The sequence below is a fragment of the Phragmites australis genome, chromosome 13, assembly GCF_958298935.1.
Source record: "Phragmites australis chromosome 13, lpPhrAust1.1, whole genome shotgun sequence".
NCBI lineage: Eukaryota > Viridiplantae > Streptophyta > Magnoliopsida > Poales > Poaceae > Phragmites > Phragmites australis.
In genome coordinates, this window is record NC_084933.1 from 31,820,202 (window position 1) to 31,836,526 (window position 16,325).

The 16,325-nt window shown below is 39.8% G+C and overlaps 1 protein-coding gene across 2 annotated transcripts; it reads left to right on the plus strand.

The window, feature by feature from the left end:
* The first annotated feature begins 5,730 nt into the window (after positions 1-5,730).
* LOC133888470 (transportin-1-like) lies at positions 5,731-16,218 on the plus strand. 2 transcript variants are annotated; one of them, XM_062328739.1, is made up of 29 exons: positions 5,731-6,103; positions 7,609-7,896; positions 8,070-8,159; positions 8,382-8,459; positions 8,536-8,616; positions 8,868-8,918; positions 9,274-9,359; positions 9,697-9,763; positions 9,843-9,899; positions 9,986-10,015; positions 10,511-10,570; positions 10,678-10,794; positions 11,292-11,405; positions 11,876-11,974; positions 12,117-12,242; positions 12,321-12,395; positions 12,513-12,584; positions 12,732-12,842; positions 13,133-13,216; positions 13,351-13,458; positions 14,200-14,301; positions 14,388-14,450; positions 14,516-14,590; positions 14,871-14,942; positions 15,022-15,146; positions 15,282-15,333; positions 15,412-15,480; positions 15,553-15,612; positions 15,696-16,218. In XM_062328739.1, the coding sequence occupies exons 1-29, from the start codon at positions 5,927-5,929 to the stop codon at positions 15,777-15,779; spliced, it is 2,673 nt and encodes an 890-aa protein (XP_062184723.1). In that variant the 5' UTR covers positions 5,731-5,926; the 3' UTR covers positions 15,780-16,218. The 2 variants fall into 2 exon arrangements, with proteins under 2 accessions (XP_062184723.1, XP_062184724.1); XM_062328740.1 differs by lacking the exon at positions 5,731-6,103 and having other exon boundaries at positions 7,704-7,896; positions 8,066-8,159.
* The last annotated feature ends 107 nt before the right edge of the window (positions 16,219-16,325 follow it).

The following is a 16,325-nucleotide window of genomic DNA, read 5'->3' on the forward strand; positions in this document are numbered from 1 at the left end:
CCAAATAGAGGCCTAGATACTTCATCGCTAGCGTAAATCCGATGAGCCCCAAAGATTTTGCATGTTAAAATAACTATTTCATGAGTTAATGTATTTGTAAAAGATATAGGATCATGTAAAAAGACTGACAAAATTGGTTTCATAATTTTTGGATTAGTAAAGAATTAACTATACATTTAACTAGGTTTAGCAAATACATTTTCTCACATAAAATATTCAACTTTTTGATGTGTATAAATACTTTGATTGTGTAGATCATGTTACAAGAAAACTAAACAATTTGTTTCACTTGATTTGAAGCTCGGATGAATTAGTTATTAATTTTATAAGGTTGAGCTATTTTTTTGTTGAACCTCACTTAAATTCGAGAAATGCACTCGGCAAATCGGAAAATTCAACCGGTTTTCAACAAATTTGTTCAAATGTGGAAAATTTGGAAAATTCGCTCGGTAAATCGGAGAATTTGCTCGGTTTTTGATGACTCGATTCGGTCGGTTTTTGTCTCTAATTTACAAAATTGATCGAGTGAATTTTGACCAAATTCTCACCGAATTTCGATCAAATTTTTTGGTTTTCTTGAATTTTAGAAAATCGATAGGTCTCGATTTTTAGGTGTCAAACTGTTTTATAAACCTTGGCTGCTACTGCTCCCAAGAATGCATTTGGTTCCTTGGTTTTTTCTTGCCGCAGAGAGAGTAGCAGTACCCCTGCCCTATGTGGTGTTGTGTGCTGCCTCTCCAACACCGAAGGAGAGGAGGCTTTTGGCAAAAGATGGCCTGCTTTATTTCAACATTTTTGTTGGTATTGCAAGACTAACAGTAAGACCCAGGGCTTTTTGGGTTTATAGTCTAAGAATATCGAGGCTTGCTAAATATTTTTGCCTAAGCTGTCACATTTATGACGAAAAAAATCATGGTCACATTTTAAGCTGCCTAACTAAATCTTATCATATTTTTCCGAGTTTCTAAAATGTGAGACCACAACAACAGAAAAGTAATCTTACCACAATTATAACTGCAAAACAAACTTATATCTAAACTAATCAAACTTGACTGAACTTAGACATGGCAAAATGTTACGGCTACGAACCAGACATACCCATACTAATCCCAATGGGGCTGTGCCTCCGTACTCCAGCACCTCTCTCTCATATATATAGAGAGAGTAGAGTAGTAGGATATATAGCCAAGTGTACAGTTGTGTGGGGGTGTCAGGGTACAATTCCTATATATGCTTTACCCAAAAGGGGGAGGAAGAGGAGGCCCCAGGCCAGGAATGGCCAAAGCCTTTGTTGGTTGTTGTGACTCCTCAACATAAACAAGTTTTGGCATGCTCGGTGCTCCGTTGCGGCATCAGAGCAAAAGCTGAGGCGCAGGCAGAGGCCATGCGTGTGTGCCTGCTCTGCTCTCTATGCCAGCCAGCCCGCGCGCCAAAGGGATGGATGGGTGCATCAGCATCGGCGCAGCATGCCCTCTCCTTTCGTTGCTTCTGAATTCCTCTCCATCCATCCAAGCATTTCCTTCCACGTATAGCAGCGAGGTATTAGCATCTCTGCCTCTGCCTATCTAGTTAGGTTAGCATGCAGATTGTGGTGTGCTCCTGTCTGTCTGTAATGTGAGGTACTCCTAGTCCTATCTGAATACAAGAAGCTAGTTTTCAAAACATGTGCATGGACAGCGTCATCTACCGTTGCTCGTGCTTAATTTACTGGAATATATGGGCTTGGTATTTTTCGGGTAACTGTTAGATATATGGGCTTGACCCCACGAGGTTAATGCCCAATAAATCTCAAAAGTTTAATAATGTGAAGGAAGAATGTAGCTCTTGTCCCACTTTATTATTGGACATGGAGGGAGACCACTAGTATTTTAAATACAGTTGTGTCGTTCATACCATTAGCTCATATGGATGTAAGGACTACAAAAACACATGTGCTTGCCTCGCTGTTGGGACCGATCTAAAGAGAGACAATAACCATGCTATATATTGAGTCAGGAATCAATCTCAATATATAGAGACTTCAAATATGATAGCAAAAACACAATGTCACAACTTAACGTGAATATTCGTTATTACATAGGGGACTTTCGAGGATCAAAAAGCAAATAGAACTGCAGCTAATGTTGTCTTCTTATTCCACAAGTAGTTGATGTAGGGCACCACATCAGAATTCTCCATCCTTAGAGTAATCTTCAGAACCTTCCTCGACTGAGTATTATAGTTATAGCAAGTGTGAGTATCTCATACTCCGCAGGTTATGGTATAAGAATGAAATGAAGGTATTCACAGTAATAAATCTTACAGGGGTTTATTTGCATAAAGGTAGAATCTAAATAAACATTTAATAAATGTGAGCGTAAATAACTAAATAAAAACAACCTCAGGAATTAACCTCCTTGACGTAAATCACATCAATCGAAGTTGACCATCTCAAACATAGTTCTCGCAATCATGAATGAACCACCAACCCAAAGTTATCCATTCCAAACCATTACCAATTAACTCTAATCATGTGTGGCCCACAGCTCATAACCGCAAGCACAGTTGATTAATCAGTTTTACACTCTGTAGAGGTTGTACATTTTATCCACATGTCATGATTTTTTGTTTTGACCGTCTCAGCTAAACACTTACACACTTTCAAGGTGTATAGTTAGGAAAAACACTACAAGGCATTTACAAAATTCCAACAAGTGTCTATCCGCTAAGGTTTCACTATCATGTGAGTAGTTACCTCTATAGCGGAAGCTCACTCTTGCGCCATACGGATCCATGGAATATATTACCTTCGTTTTCCGTTCTACCATCTGGTCTACACTATGTTGGAAGAAAAATAATTAGTTAGCCAGGTTTGTTCCATCCCAGACTTGTGGTTATACTGTAAAGCTCGGTCCGATCGCATCATGAATCAGTCCTTAACACGGTCTGGACAAGATCGCCATCATCCAACATAGGGAAATCACTAATTATCTGACAAAGCCCACAATTTACTGGGAACACATCACATGCCAACTAATATGCCAAACTTGCCTATACCCTAAGTTCTATATTGCTAAAAACACTATCACAATATTATCTCGTTGCATGTAATCATTATAAAACTCCCTCGGTAAGGCTAGGCAATTCTACCATTGATCCCACAAAAACCGAGTGACAAGGTAGATGTGGGAAAAACTAAGTCAAACATAACTTGGGTTTCCCACTAACAACTACTAGCATACAACTTTGCAAAACAAAACATTTAGAAACTTAGGAGAAAATGCATCAAGGACAACTTATCTTCACCCTGGTGCTTAGCGGGTTCCTCAAACTCCTGATTCTGGAAACCTGCAAATTCATCCTCCTGGACGTCAGCTTCTAAGCGTAAAATAAAATAAGACAATAAACACCAAGAACTAATAAAGAGCCAAAACACACCAAACAACTAAAATTATTATTTTATAATTTGTGGTGAACTATTGTCTAAGGAAACGATTAGATCGAAGTTGCAACAGTGGAGATATACCTTAAAAGGGTGAAACAAAGGCATAGGAATTTTGCTAAATTTTCTAGAGGTTCCTGGATTTTTCTAGATTTTCGAGCAATTATTTGGAATTCAAAAGTTTTTTTTAGGAACTAAAGAAACTATAAAAAGAATTGAAACATAATTTTACTAATTATTATATTGAAGAAAACCTATTTCTGAATGTGTCCTAATTATGTAGAATTTTCCAAAATTTGAAAACATTAAAGAAAACCTTTTAAATATTTCTAGATTTTCTAAATCATTTTCATAATTAAAACATTTATTTTATTGAAGGAAAATATATTTAAAGGATTTACAGAATTATTAAAGACTTTACCATTCTATTAAGAAAAACATATTTTTGGATCTATTGGATTTTAGGAATTATTTTTATAAAGTAAAAAGGGCTTTATTGCACAAGTTGACATCACTGTACTAACGAGACTCGCTGACTGGGCTCAGACTGCTGACTAGGTTGCCACGTTGGATACAAACGCATGCGTGGGCGGCTAATGTGGGCATGCTAACTGGGCTTTGACCTATTTAAATCTAAGCTGTTGCGAGCGGATAGGACATGCGAAATCAAGTATGTGAACCGGGCGTGGCTTCTAATCCTAACCATATGTGCGCGATCAGACGGTGATCGGCGAGCCTACTTGACTTCCGACGGCTCGGGGTGGCAGCACATGGTGGGAGAGAGGTGGAGATGTCGTCGCGGTGGCTGAAGAGCTCCGGTGAGCAGCGAAAAAGCCTCCTAGGATGACGATGAGTCCATTTGGAGCACACGTCAGCGTCGGAATGGCTTGTATCAACCGAGCAATGACGAGGCTTCATGGCGACGGCTCGAGCTCAACGATAGCGCTCCCAAGAGGTGATTTCGCTCAGGAATGTTAGGGGAATTGATCTGGGTGTGTGTGAGGTGCTAAGGGGGGTCTCTAAGGTCCTTATATAGGGCGAGCACGTGGATTCGAAGTTCAGTTAGGGTTCGAGGCCGCCCGACGATTTTGTAATCGGTTGCCCATTTCTGAGCTTCAATTCAGGGCACGATTGATTCCTTTCCTTTCTTCATCATCAAGAAGCACGGGGCGATCTTCTTCCTTCTTTGGGCGTCGATTTGGGCGGAGTGCTGATCACGCTACAGAGAAGGGAAAAAGGGAATAGGTGAGAGGTGGGAGGAGCATCTGACAGGTGGGCCCAGTGCGGTAGTGTGAGCGAGAGAGGGCTGGAACAACGCAGTGCGGGCGAACGGGCTGGCCCAAGCGCGGCCCACGGGCGGGGCGTGGAGGGGAGAATGGGCTCGGGTGGTTGGGGCAAGAGAGCACAGGCGCGTGTGAGAGGAGAACGGCCTACGCCAGGGAGCCCGAGGTGAGATGGGGTTGGGCCACGGAAAGAAAGCAAGAGGGTGGGGGTGGGGGTTGGGCTGGGCTGAGGGAGGAAAGGGGGCTTGAGGAGGCTTTTCTCTTTTCTATTTTTCTTAAGCCTTTTTTTATTCTTTCCTCATTTCCTTTTCTTTATTTCATTTATGGATTTATCCAAAAAGGGCATTAGGGATTTTATTTCTTGGGAAATTTTCATGTAGCAAATTTTGGGTTGTTACACTCGCTTGCTTGCCTCGCCATGGTGGGCTCGAAGGCGCGTGACACTTATTTGAATGGTCCACCAAAATCTGATTCAGTAGCTTACGACCCGCTACTATGATTTTACATACTTAAATATGATGAATATTCAAAAGTATATTAGTAGAGAGTTCAGATAATGATTTTTTTAGGTTTATTTAAATGACCCCCTAGTTGCCGAAAGCGATGCTAGATATCATTATACCATCCTAAGAACCTTGGAATTTGGAAAGTCACAAATACACCACAGCATGTGATCAGATGTCATAAGGGGTAATCGACAATATAGAATACTCGTGAGGGAGACTAGAGAAAAAGAAATCATAGGGGTTTCTCAGAAGCACTCCAAGTTGTAGTTGGTTTTTGTAAATTTTCTTTTATTTTTTTGCTATGTGGGATGATTTAATATAGTTATGATGCAATGCAATGCAAGAGTATAATTATAATGTATCAGCTTAATTTGTTGCATGAATAATGTAAACAATAACGACTGGTAGAGGAATATGACAGACACCCGAGAACAAGGAAAATACATAACATTTACAGCAAACCCCACCAAAACTAAATAAATTGCAAGTTTTGTAATTTCTGCAAGAGTACAAAGAAAGCATGCAGCAGAGAAAGAAGCATTCCGCCTCCACCCCTTTGGTTTTCTCTTCTTTGGATTCGGACCTTTTGAGCCCCGCCGATTCCTTCCTCCTCCTCCTCCTCCCCAGCCGCCGCCGCCGCCGCCGCCTCCTCTCTCTCCACCCCAAAGCCCTCATCACCCTCCCTCTGACCCCGAGACTGATCGTCCGCGGCGGCGATGGCGGCACCGGCGCTGTGGCAGCCGCAGGAGGAGGGTCTCCGCGAGATCTGCGGCCTCCTGGAGGCGCACATCTCCCCCAACTCCGACCAGCCCCGCATCTGGCAGCAGCTCCAGCACTACAGCCAGTTCCCCGACTTCAACAACTACCTCGTCTTCCTCCTCGCACGCGGAGAGGTCGGTGCCTCCTCCCTCCCCCTCTCCCCTCGCTTGCCACCTCTATCGCGCGTTTCTTCTGATCGCCACGCCTTCATCAAAGGCTAAGGTTTTGACGATGCCGCTTCCTATGTGCTCTTTTGGTCCCAAGTTTATCTTCGCTAACCATCTATACCGGTGCTTCTGCCCTTGATGTTTGATGCTTTATTTGCTAGGATACACTACATGTCAGCCAATTATTCCCTTGGTTAATGGCAAGTTACAGCTTGTTACTTGACTCTATAGACTTCGAGGTCGCGACTGGAGTTTTAGTTGCGTGCTCAGTTCAAATCGAATTTGATGCGCCGGTTATTCAGTTGGAAGCAGTAATGGATGTTAGGCCTGTTAATGTGTACCCAAAAAAATATGTTCTGGCAATTAAGCTAAAAAATGAATGTTCGCACAAGGCTGCCTACCTATGTATGGCCGGAACCTTTTCCATTATCTAAAAAAAACTTTAAGTTGTCATGTAGTGTTGTCAGAGGTTCAAGTAGGGCTTAGACTATGCAAATATGCCCTGAATAGGTGAAGGGAAGGTAACGAGTAGAGCTCAGAGTTTGCTTCCATGTTAATTTGGCTACCAGCACTCATTTGCCTTTTTGTTTTATGTCCATACCGCTTGCCACTTCAGTATCTCACACTGTGATCAATGGTTTCTCAAATTCACACTCCAAAAATTGCTGATGAACCACATTGTTTAAAATGTGAATCATGTGGTAGAACAAAGGTGCCTATTTTCAGGGGTATGAACTAACAACCAAAAGTATACAGAACCCTTGAGCACTTGTTAGTGCACATCCAAAACTTGCTCAGACTAGTTGTTTGATCTCTAGTATTTGTTAGTTTTGACTTTTCATGGTCCCATGGAGTGCTACGCTTAAAGGTGAGTGACAGTTTTTTTTAGATCAAGGTGAGTGACAGCTTGCTAACCACTATTTAGATCATTTCTCTTTGCACTTTAGTTGGAACTACTGATCATAGGACATAGCTATATTTTTATGCTCTGAGGGGTTTGATAACCATCCATGATAAAAACCATATGTTAGCGGTGATGTCATCTAGACTCTGGAACTTTGAAGGAATAACACATTCAAGATGATATGTTGGATTGCTGATTGCTTTTCCCTTCTTGCAACAACTTGTATTTTGCTATTGCTACATTTAATTTCAAATTTCATGGCAAATATAAGAAAATGTATTAAACAATGAATTGAGTCAACAGGACAATGACATCCATTTAATCAAGGCCTCAGCACGGGATGAGAAATCGTTGATTGCCTCCTTCCGTTGCTTTTTTTCTGAAAGAATTTTTTAAAACCTTTTGTGTGTTGGGATCGTTGCTAGGAATATATGTTTTTGCATCTCATGTAGATGTAGCCATGCAAGTAGTTCGTAAATTGTCAACCTTAGTTATGACTTGCTGGTAGATGCAGCTATTGTTTTTTGTGGTCTAGTTGGCATCTGGTTAAATTTCCTTTTTGTACCAGGGGAAATCTATTGAAGTTAGACAAGCTGCTGGTCTTCTATTGAAAAACAATCTGCGAACGACTTTCAGTTCTATGCCTCCTCCATCTCAGCAATATGTTAAGTCCGAGCTGTTGCCATGTATAGGAGCAACCAATAGGGCAATTAGATCCACAGTTGGAACAGTGATCAGTGTACTTTTTCAAATTGTTCGAGTCGCTGGGTGGATTGAGTTGTTTCAGGCCCTACACAAGTGTTTGGATAGTAATGATCTGGATCATATGGAAGGTGCTATGGATGCTATATACAAGGTAATATGCACAACGATCATACTTGAGCATCAGTTCTGACTTTGTAGAAAACTTAAACCACTTTATAATTAAATATCATGAGGAAACTCCCACTAGTTGTTCTACACAGTAAGGCAGCATGCTGTAGTTGATCTTACAATTTGCATGCTCAGAAGCTTGCTTGTTGAAGACAGATCTGTGAGGATGTCCCTGAAGAGCTCGATGTTGATGTTCCTGGTTTGTCTGAACGACCGATCAATGTCTTCATGCCAAGGATGCTACAGGTATATACTCAACTATTTATCCATAATAAATAATTAGTTAATTACTTACCTAAACAATTGCATTTTTACTTCCGCTATCTAAATGGTCAATTTTTATGTGTTTGTACACCAATTGCCTGTTCTCAAACTAGCCATGCTTCTTTGGAGGTGTACTGATACTTGCACGCTCTGGTCTTACATGTTTATGGTATGCTAACACTTGAAGTTTGATTGATTTTTCAGTTTTTCCAGTCTCCACATGCAAGTCTTAGAAAACTAGCATTGGGCTGCATTAATCAGTACGTTGTGGTGATGCCATCGGTAAGAGTCCCGCCTGCCACCATCCCCATCTTACATTTCTCGATGCCTTTGACTGATTACTTGAATTTACACGCAGGCGCTCTATATGTCCATGGATCAATACCTTCAGGGTTTATTCAACCTTGCAAAGGACCCTTCAGCAGATGTTCGGAAACTGGTAATGACTATAGATAATTACACATCATGAAGCTAACTTATTTGTTAGAGAATTGCATATGCTGCGCTACTTGTTTGCAAGTAAATTAGAATTACACATACGATTTCACAGGATTCTAATGCTTATAATGTAATTATAGCATAATTGAAGTAGGTTTCATTTCCCAGCTGACTTGTCTGCAAATGCAAATTCTAATAATGATTGTTCAATTGCATATCCCATCTTCATAATCTTATTGGTTTCTTTGGTAGGTTTGTTCGGCCTGGGTTCAGCTGATTGAAGTGCGACCATCAATTTTGGAGGTAATATCATGTTTGCTGCCTATTAGATTTGATTTCCTGCTCCATCAAATAATCATTAGACACATAACCAGTGTTCCAACACCTTGTCCTGTATATTTCCCCCCACAAATGATGGCCCGTATGAAAGATTTACTGTGCCATGACTTTTGTAATATTATTTAGCAGCTTACTTCATCCTGTTGGGCTCAAATTGTGCGCCATCTATGTATAGTATTGCGATTGTCCTAGAGACCTAGACTACTAATTTGTTTGTAGAACTTAGTAATATTCATCGGTAGGCTTTTCTGGTAATTACTAAATTGCTTATGCTCATGTAGTCTTATGCTGGATCTGACATTGGATATTGAAACTGCAGCCACATCTAAAAAATGTTACTGAATTGATCCTGCAAGCTAATAAAGATTCAGATGATGAAGTCGCTCTGGAGGCTTGTGAATTCTGGTATGTATTCTGTGAACATGGTATTCCAACATGTCATCAGAAACAAGTGCACAGTTAACTGCACAAACAATGCACCTAGGAATTCTCCTAAAAAGGGGGAAAAATGCAACTAGGTATTTCCGTGACTGTCTGAATCTGAGTCGTATTGGTAGTACTTAATGGGTATTTACTGTGACGGACATGCCCCTTATCACATTTTTTTATGTACACATTTTATTTGTTGACATGTTACATTGAATATAAAGTCTGAATGACTAATGAAATGGCTAGAAATTAGAAGCCCTTTGATCTTTTCTAAATGCTTTGTTAGTGTTCTAACTATCGTTATACTTTCCAGGTCTGCGTACTGTGATGTCAGCATGCCTCCTGAAGGTTTACGGGAGTTCTTGCCACGCTTGATCCCGGTATGTCTTTCTCTTCAAATTAGTGCACATGAACATTGGAGTTGGTTACAATTTCTTACGTTTTACTTTTTTTTTCTAGACTTTATTATCCAACATGGTATATGCTGATGACGATGAATCGCTTGATGATGCTGAGGTGTGGTAAATTCTTTATGGCTTGCATGTTTGACCGGTATCATCAGTGGCAGTGGCTAATTCTGATAAATATTATATGCTTTTCAGGAAGACGAATCCTTTCCAGACAGGGACCAGGTTGGTTATGATCTTTTTAGAACAATCATTCTTAGTGATAATGGCTTATTTTTTAATGGCCCCCTCTGTGATCATCCATCATAGAGGTTAGACCTGTGCTTGCTCAGCAGAATGGAGTGATCCCATTCTAGCTTTAACTCATTTCACAAGAGGCTGGCAGGAGATTTTTTTGGGTGGGGATGGGATGGTGCATCGGCAATGCATTGGCCAAGCTAATTCTAGTTTGGGGTCATTCTTTTGTTGCATTTTGCTTAAGTAAGCTTAACCTTGCAGTCCTGTACCGGTGAACTGTAAAGAGCATACATCATATTGGAGATTTTTCAGTGGTTGTTTATTTATTTTTGGAAGTTAATTGCCATTAGCCTTATAAAGAACAATACGAGCCTCTTGTATGGTTGACAGGGTTTGTGCCTTTAAGCTAACTGTTACAAGCTTTCAACGTTTATGTTCTGTTTGTTTTGTTGCTGTGAATGAGATGTAGATAATGTGTAACAGGACCTGAAGCCCCGTTTCCATGCCTCTCGATTACATGGATCTGAAACTGGACAAGACGGTGTAAGTTCAGAATTTTTTTCTCTCCTTTTAATCAGATGAATGGTTTTTACCAACATAGACCACCTCATCAATTTAAAATTTGCCAAAAAAAATGGTACTTTGAACAGGATGATGATGATGCCGTAAATGTCTGGAACTTGCGGAAGTGTAGTGCTGCTGGGTTGGATGTCCTCTCTAATGTGTTTGGAGATGACATCCTTCCAACTTTAATGCCTTTGATTGAGGTAATTTGCATTCCTTGTAGTTTTAGGCTAAAACTTTTAGTTATGATGTTTTTTTGTTGAAGCTGTTACTAGAATGATTTGGATCGAACCTTTCTCATGGTTTTTGGCAAAGAGTGTGTTTTATGATGGCTTTGACGCACATATTCATTTTCCCTCCAAATACCATTCAAGCTTTGTGTTTACTTGAAAAATAATGTGGAACTCCTCCATAATCACTGGAAATTGTTATTATTAGCACCAGACAATTAGCACAGCAGGAAGGCCCTAAGTGCCATTCCTGAAGGTTGCCCTGGTTGTAAAAGTGCTAAAACTATTCAACTGTAAACTAGTTATTGCATTAGATGTTGAGTAATGGCTATTTTCAGAATGCTTTTCCTGATATTATGGGATAGTTATATACTTTTCGGTGCCTGTGTTATAACTGATATTATATTTATGGTTGCATGGTGTTCCTTGCATCTTTTGGTTAAAAATACACCACTTTCTATAACTTGCAGCAAAACTTGGCTCGGACAGATGATGATTCTTGGAAGGAGAGGGAAGTTGCTGTTTTGTCTCTTGGTGCTATAGCAGAAGGGTGCATTGCTGGATTATATCCCCACCTTCCTCAGGTAATACTAATGAGTAATTGATAATCGTTGCTATTCTAATATGTGTTGGCACAATAGCAGTCAAATCTCTCCTCTGTTATGGTATAAATGAGTAAAGATCTCATTGTGGTAGCTGACTATGTACCAAATCATCTTGAGACGATCATGTAACATAAGTATAACATTCCTTAGACTTAGTTTTCAGACGCAATTGTATAGACTGCATTCTTGATTCTGTCATGAATCTTTTGAACATAGCTATAAAATTGTTTCAACAATATCTGGTAATTTTGAAATGCTTATTGCAGGAGCATACTATTGTTGCAATCTTTAATATTTACAGGACAAACTTAACTCAATCAATTCAATAGTGTTACCACATTCAGTTATTTTTATTAGATGTTGCCTGCTATGGGCTATAATCAGTTCTTCACGCACCTTCTTGCTATTATATGTTGTGCACTTTATAAGATGTCTTCATTGAAATGCAGATTGTTGCTTTTCTAATCCCACTTCTTGATGATAAATTTCCTCTTATACGAAGTATCACTTGTTGGACCCTCTCTCGATACAGCAAATTCATTGTTCAGGTAATAGGGCACTCTCATTGCGGATATTATTCTTATCCCTGCCATTCTAGGGTTTCACCTAAGGCTCACAAACAATTGCCATTAATACATTGTCAGTTCATAGATTATGGTTCTTATTCAACTGTTCTTTTTGCTGATGCAGAGCCTTGGTCATCCAAATGGCCTTGAACAGTTTGATAAGATCCTCATGGGATTGCTCAGAAGGATATTGGATACAAACAAAAGAGTACAAGAGGCTGCTTGTTCGGCATTTGCAACTCTAGAAGAGGTTGTTTACATATCTTAGAATGATTTTTCTGCCCTGAGAATTTGAGTACAATATTAAGTATTGGTTTCCTATTTTCAGGAAGCTGCAGAAGAATTAGTTCCACACTTGGAAGTAATTTTGCAGCACCTCATGTGTGCCTATGGAAAATATCAGGTTTGTTAGAATTTAGTTTTTTTCTTATATTGCAAACGCACTGAACCTTACCATTCAATGACTGCTACCTCAGGTTTCGTATTTGTAATTCTAATTTTATGTGTTGATTCTGATCAGAGACGAAACCTCCGGATACTCTATGATGCTCTTGGTACTCTTGCTGATGCTGTCGGAGCAGAACTAAACCAGGTGCCAACATTTTCATGAATTCTTCTCTAGTTTGTTCTTTTATTCCATCAAGCAAGCATATCGGTTCTTTTGGATTCCTTGTGACCACGTTCTTTTTGTGTGCTGCTTCCTTATGGAGATTGCTAATTTTCTTAAGATGCTATGCAGGCGAAATATCTAGATATATTTATGCCGCCTTTAATCACGAAATGGCAGCAACTTTCCAATTCTGACAAAGATCTATTTCCGCTGCTTGAATGCTTTACATCTATCACACAGGTACTGTTATCTTAATCTGTGCAAACCATCTATGTAGTTATGAACATGCCTTATCTTAAGGTGTGTAGCATCCATGTTAGATCTTTTTTTGTGATTATATTGGTTATAAATTCACCGTGATATATTTATTGAAGATTTCTTTTGATTGTAACAATTTGGATTAGGAGCTGAGTTGCCTATCTTGATGCCAAATTAAAAGAATGTGAATGATTAGGATACTATGTACAGTTTCTTTTTTCCCCCCTGAGCTGTTCCTGAAGATTCCATTGTCTTTTATTCAATCTTTTCAGGCATTGGGACCAGGATTTGCTCAGTTTGCTGAGCCAGTTTTTCAGAGGTGCATCAATCTTATCCAATCCCAACAGTTGGCAAAGGTTTGTCAATTTTTTTCCTTCTATAAGGTCACCTGAAAGAAAAATTAATATGATATGCTACAAGGTCCAAATACATATAAGATATGAGATTGTAAAATTTTCTGTTTCTTGATGGATATCCTTTTAACTTGCAGATTGATCCTACTGCGGCTGGTGCATTGTATGATAGGGAATTCGTTGTCTGCTCGTTGGACCTACTGTCAGGACTTGCCGAAGGTCTTGGCACCAGTATCGAAAGCCTGGTAAGTTCTTCTCTTTGGTTATGATCTGCTATTGTTAGATACTTAGATATAAATACTACTAGTTCTGTTTGAACTTATTAATGTCAGACAGTACATTGATTGTCTCAATATCTACTATATTGTATACAGAAATTATTAGTTTTGTTGTGCTAGGAGTTTTTTTACCTCATTTTCTGGGTAGACAAACCACTCTGTGTCAATGTAAAAGGGTAGCTGATTTAGGTGTTTGTAAACAAGTTGCAGTTTTGTCTGTTTAGCAAGTAGCTTGGGTGAAGACTATTTTTATGCGATTTCTCAGGCTTGAGTTATCAACTCTCACCAGGATGGTTGGGTATAGCCGTATAGTTCTTTTTTTCTTCTGGAAAGAGCTAGTTTCACTTGTCCACTTGTTGTGTTGGCTCCATTGGATGAAACTCTTTGAGTTTATAAGACTAAGTACTGATGCCTGTCCATAGTAATTTGCTTTATGAGGTATATTAGGATTTTATAAAAACTAGAACACAACCGCGAAGTTTATGTTCAACATTGAGCATGCATTGATTGACTGCTAGACTATGGAGTTATTGAAAATAAGATTTTTCTATTTTAGTCGTGAAGTTTGTCTTCAACATTAAGCATGTATTAACTGGATGTTAGACTGTGGTGTTTTTAAGGGATGATTCTCAGCTTGCTGATTAGCACTTAAAATTTTAGTATAGTATCAGTGGCACTTTGATATATGTCGTCTTTATTTCGGTGTAGGTTGCACAGAGCAATATGAGAGATCTACTTTTGCAATGCTGCATGGATGAAGCAGCTGATGTCCGACAAAGTGCTCTTGCCCTTCTTGGAGACCTTTCTAGGGTTAGCTGTGAACCACCGAAGTTCATGATTTGTTATCTCGAGACAATTTTCATCCTATAAAAAATTAACACACTTTGTTATACTAGGTTTGCCCAATACATTTGCATGGACGCCTTCAAGAATTCCTTACTGTTGCAGCAAAGCAATTAGTAAGCATATCCTGTGTGGTCTATTATTATCTTGATTCATTCCTCACACATTTTTATTGCTGCAGAACCCTCAATCTGTGAAAGATGCTGTGTCAGTAGCTAACAATGCTTGTTGGGCTATTGGAGAATTAGCAGTCAAGGTTAGTGCCTACTTCTATACCTTTTGGTTTAGTGCTGCTACTGCCAACCCGGGTGCCCTATTTTTTATTTATTTTTTACCAAGGCATACCTTTTCTTTTATTACGGCTTATAGTGGTCAGACAATTTGGCATGGGTTTCCTCTTTCCAGAGACGCTTATTAGTTGTGTACTGGCCACCACATAGCTCGTTTCCTTGTGCTCTTAGTTTTGTGTTTTTGACACAGTAGTGTTCCTTCGTATTTGTTAAATTTATTGCTTACATGTAATTTTTGCTTCCCAGATTGGCAAAGAAATCTCACCTGTGGTGATCACTGTTGTTTCATGCTTGGTTCAGATTCTAAAATCCACTGAGGTAAATGATTTTTAAGGTCTTGTATCATGTTTTCAAGTTAGATTTCAGCTAAATGCCTACTTTTTTTTCACGCTGACAGGGTTTGAACAAGTCACTTCTAGAAAATAGCGCAATCACTCTTGGGAGGCTTAGCTGGGTCTGTCCAGACATTGTGGCCCCTCATATGGACCATTTCATGCAAGCATGGTGCAATGCCTTGTGCATGTAAGTAGACATTTTCTAGAGTTTTTATAGAGCATCCAAAGAGGACGAAGTAGTTTCAAGCTTTCATGACAACATGTGACCCAGCTTTCTTGCATGATGTATGGAACTTGTTTTTTTTCTTTGGTCTCCATCCAGGATAAGAGATGATTTTGAGAAAGAGGATGCATTCCATGGTCTATGTGCTATGGTACATCCACACCCCCTGACTAAGCGCTAACGGGCACATTCTTGATTTACTTCTGAATTACTCTTTGGGTTATACCAGGTGGCAGCAAACCCTTCAGGAGCTGTGGGTTCACTAGCTTACATCTGCCAGGCCTGTGCAAGTTGGAATGTGAGTTGCAGTTCCTATTGGGTCTCCTTTTGATGCTAGTATTCCGTATGAGCTAATTTTATGTGTGTACAGGAGATAAAAAGTGAAGGTCTTCACAATGAAGTGTGCCAGATTCTGAATGGCTATAAGCAGGTAAACTTTGGTTTCTTTGTCAACGATGCCTTTCCAGTTGCATTGAGCGACGAGAAATTAACCGAGAATTGCTTTTGCCTTAGATGCTTGGAAATGGTGGTTGGGAACAGTGCATGTCCGCCCTAGAACCAGCAGTTGTGCAGAGATTGGCTAGATACGGAGTATAAAGAAGATGCGAAGAAGCCTGTGTGATCTATTCACCCACACCAGCGGAGGAGACAGAGAGCAGGAAGAAAGATGAGACTGGGCAAGTCAGGGGTGGAGTGTGTGATTTTACATGTGTGACATGTGATAGATTCTGCCCGGTTGTTATTGTACACAAAGGACTGGTCGAAGCACACGTGAGTGGTTAGAATTACCACGGTAGGATCAGAACGTTTGGTTGGTAGTAGGATGTCGATTTGTATTGGTTGGTTCGGTCAGTGGGCTTGGTTTTGTTTTTGTCATTCCACTGACAACCCTCGCGCGGCAACATTGAGTTGTTCAAAGGTCTTATTTTGTGGAACAACAGAAGAGTCTAGGTGTAGGATTGTTTTCTCTTCTTCACATCACAGGGTTGTATCAATTCATTCCGCATAATAAAGACTGATGAAGTCTCTAGCCTTCTCCTCTGCAAGTAATCACCCAGCTTGTCTCCTACATCGTATGACACACTAGTTTGATAAGTTGGCCTTCTGGTAATATATCACTCGATTAGCGTGTTCTAATACCTG

What these genes read in the sequence shown, in the direction of transcription:
- LOC133888470 (XM_062328739.1), top strand. Translation starts at nt 5,927, where the DNA reads ATGGCGGCACCGGCGCTGTGGCAGCCGCAGGAGGAGGGTCTCCGCGAG. An exon ending in CTGTTGCAGCAAAGCAATTA is followed by an intron (nt 14,451 to 14,515) that starts GTAAGCATATCC and finishes TTATTGCTGCAG; the next exon opens with AACCCTCAATCTGTGAAAGA. An exon ending in TTCTGAATGGCTATAAGCAG is followed by an intron (nt 15,613 to 15,695) that starts GTAAACTTTGGT and finishes CTTTTGCCTTAG; the next exon opens with ATGCTTGGAAATGGTGGTTG.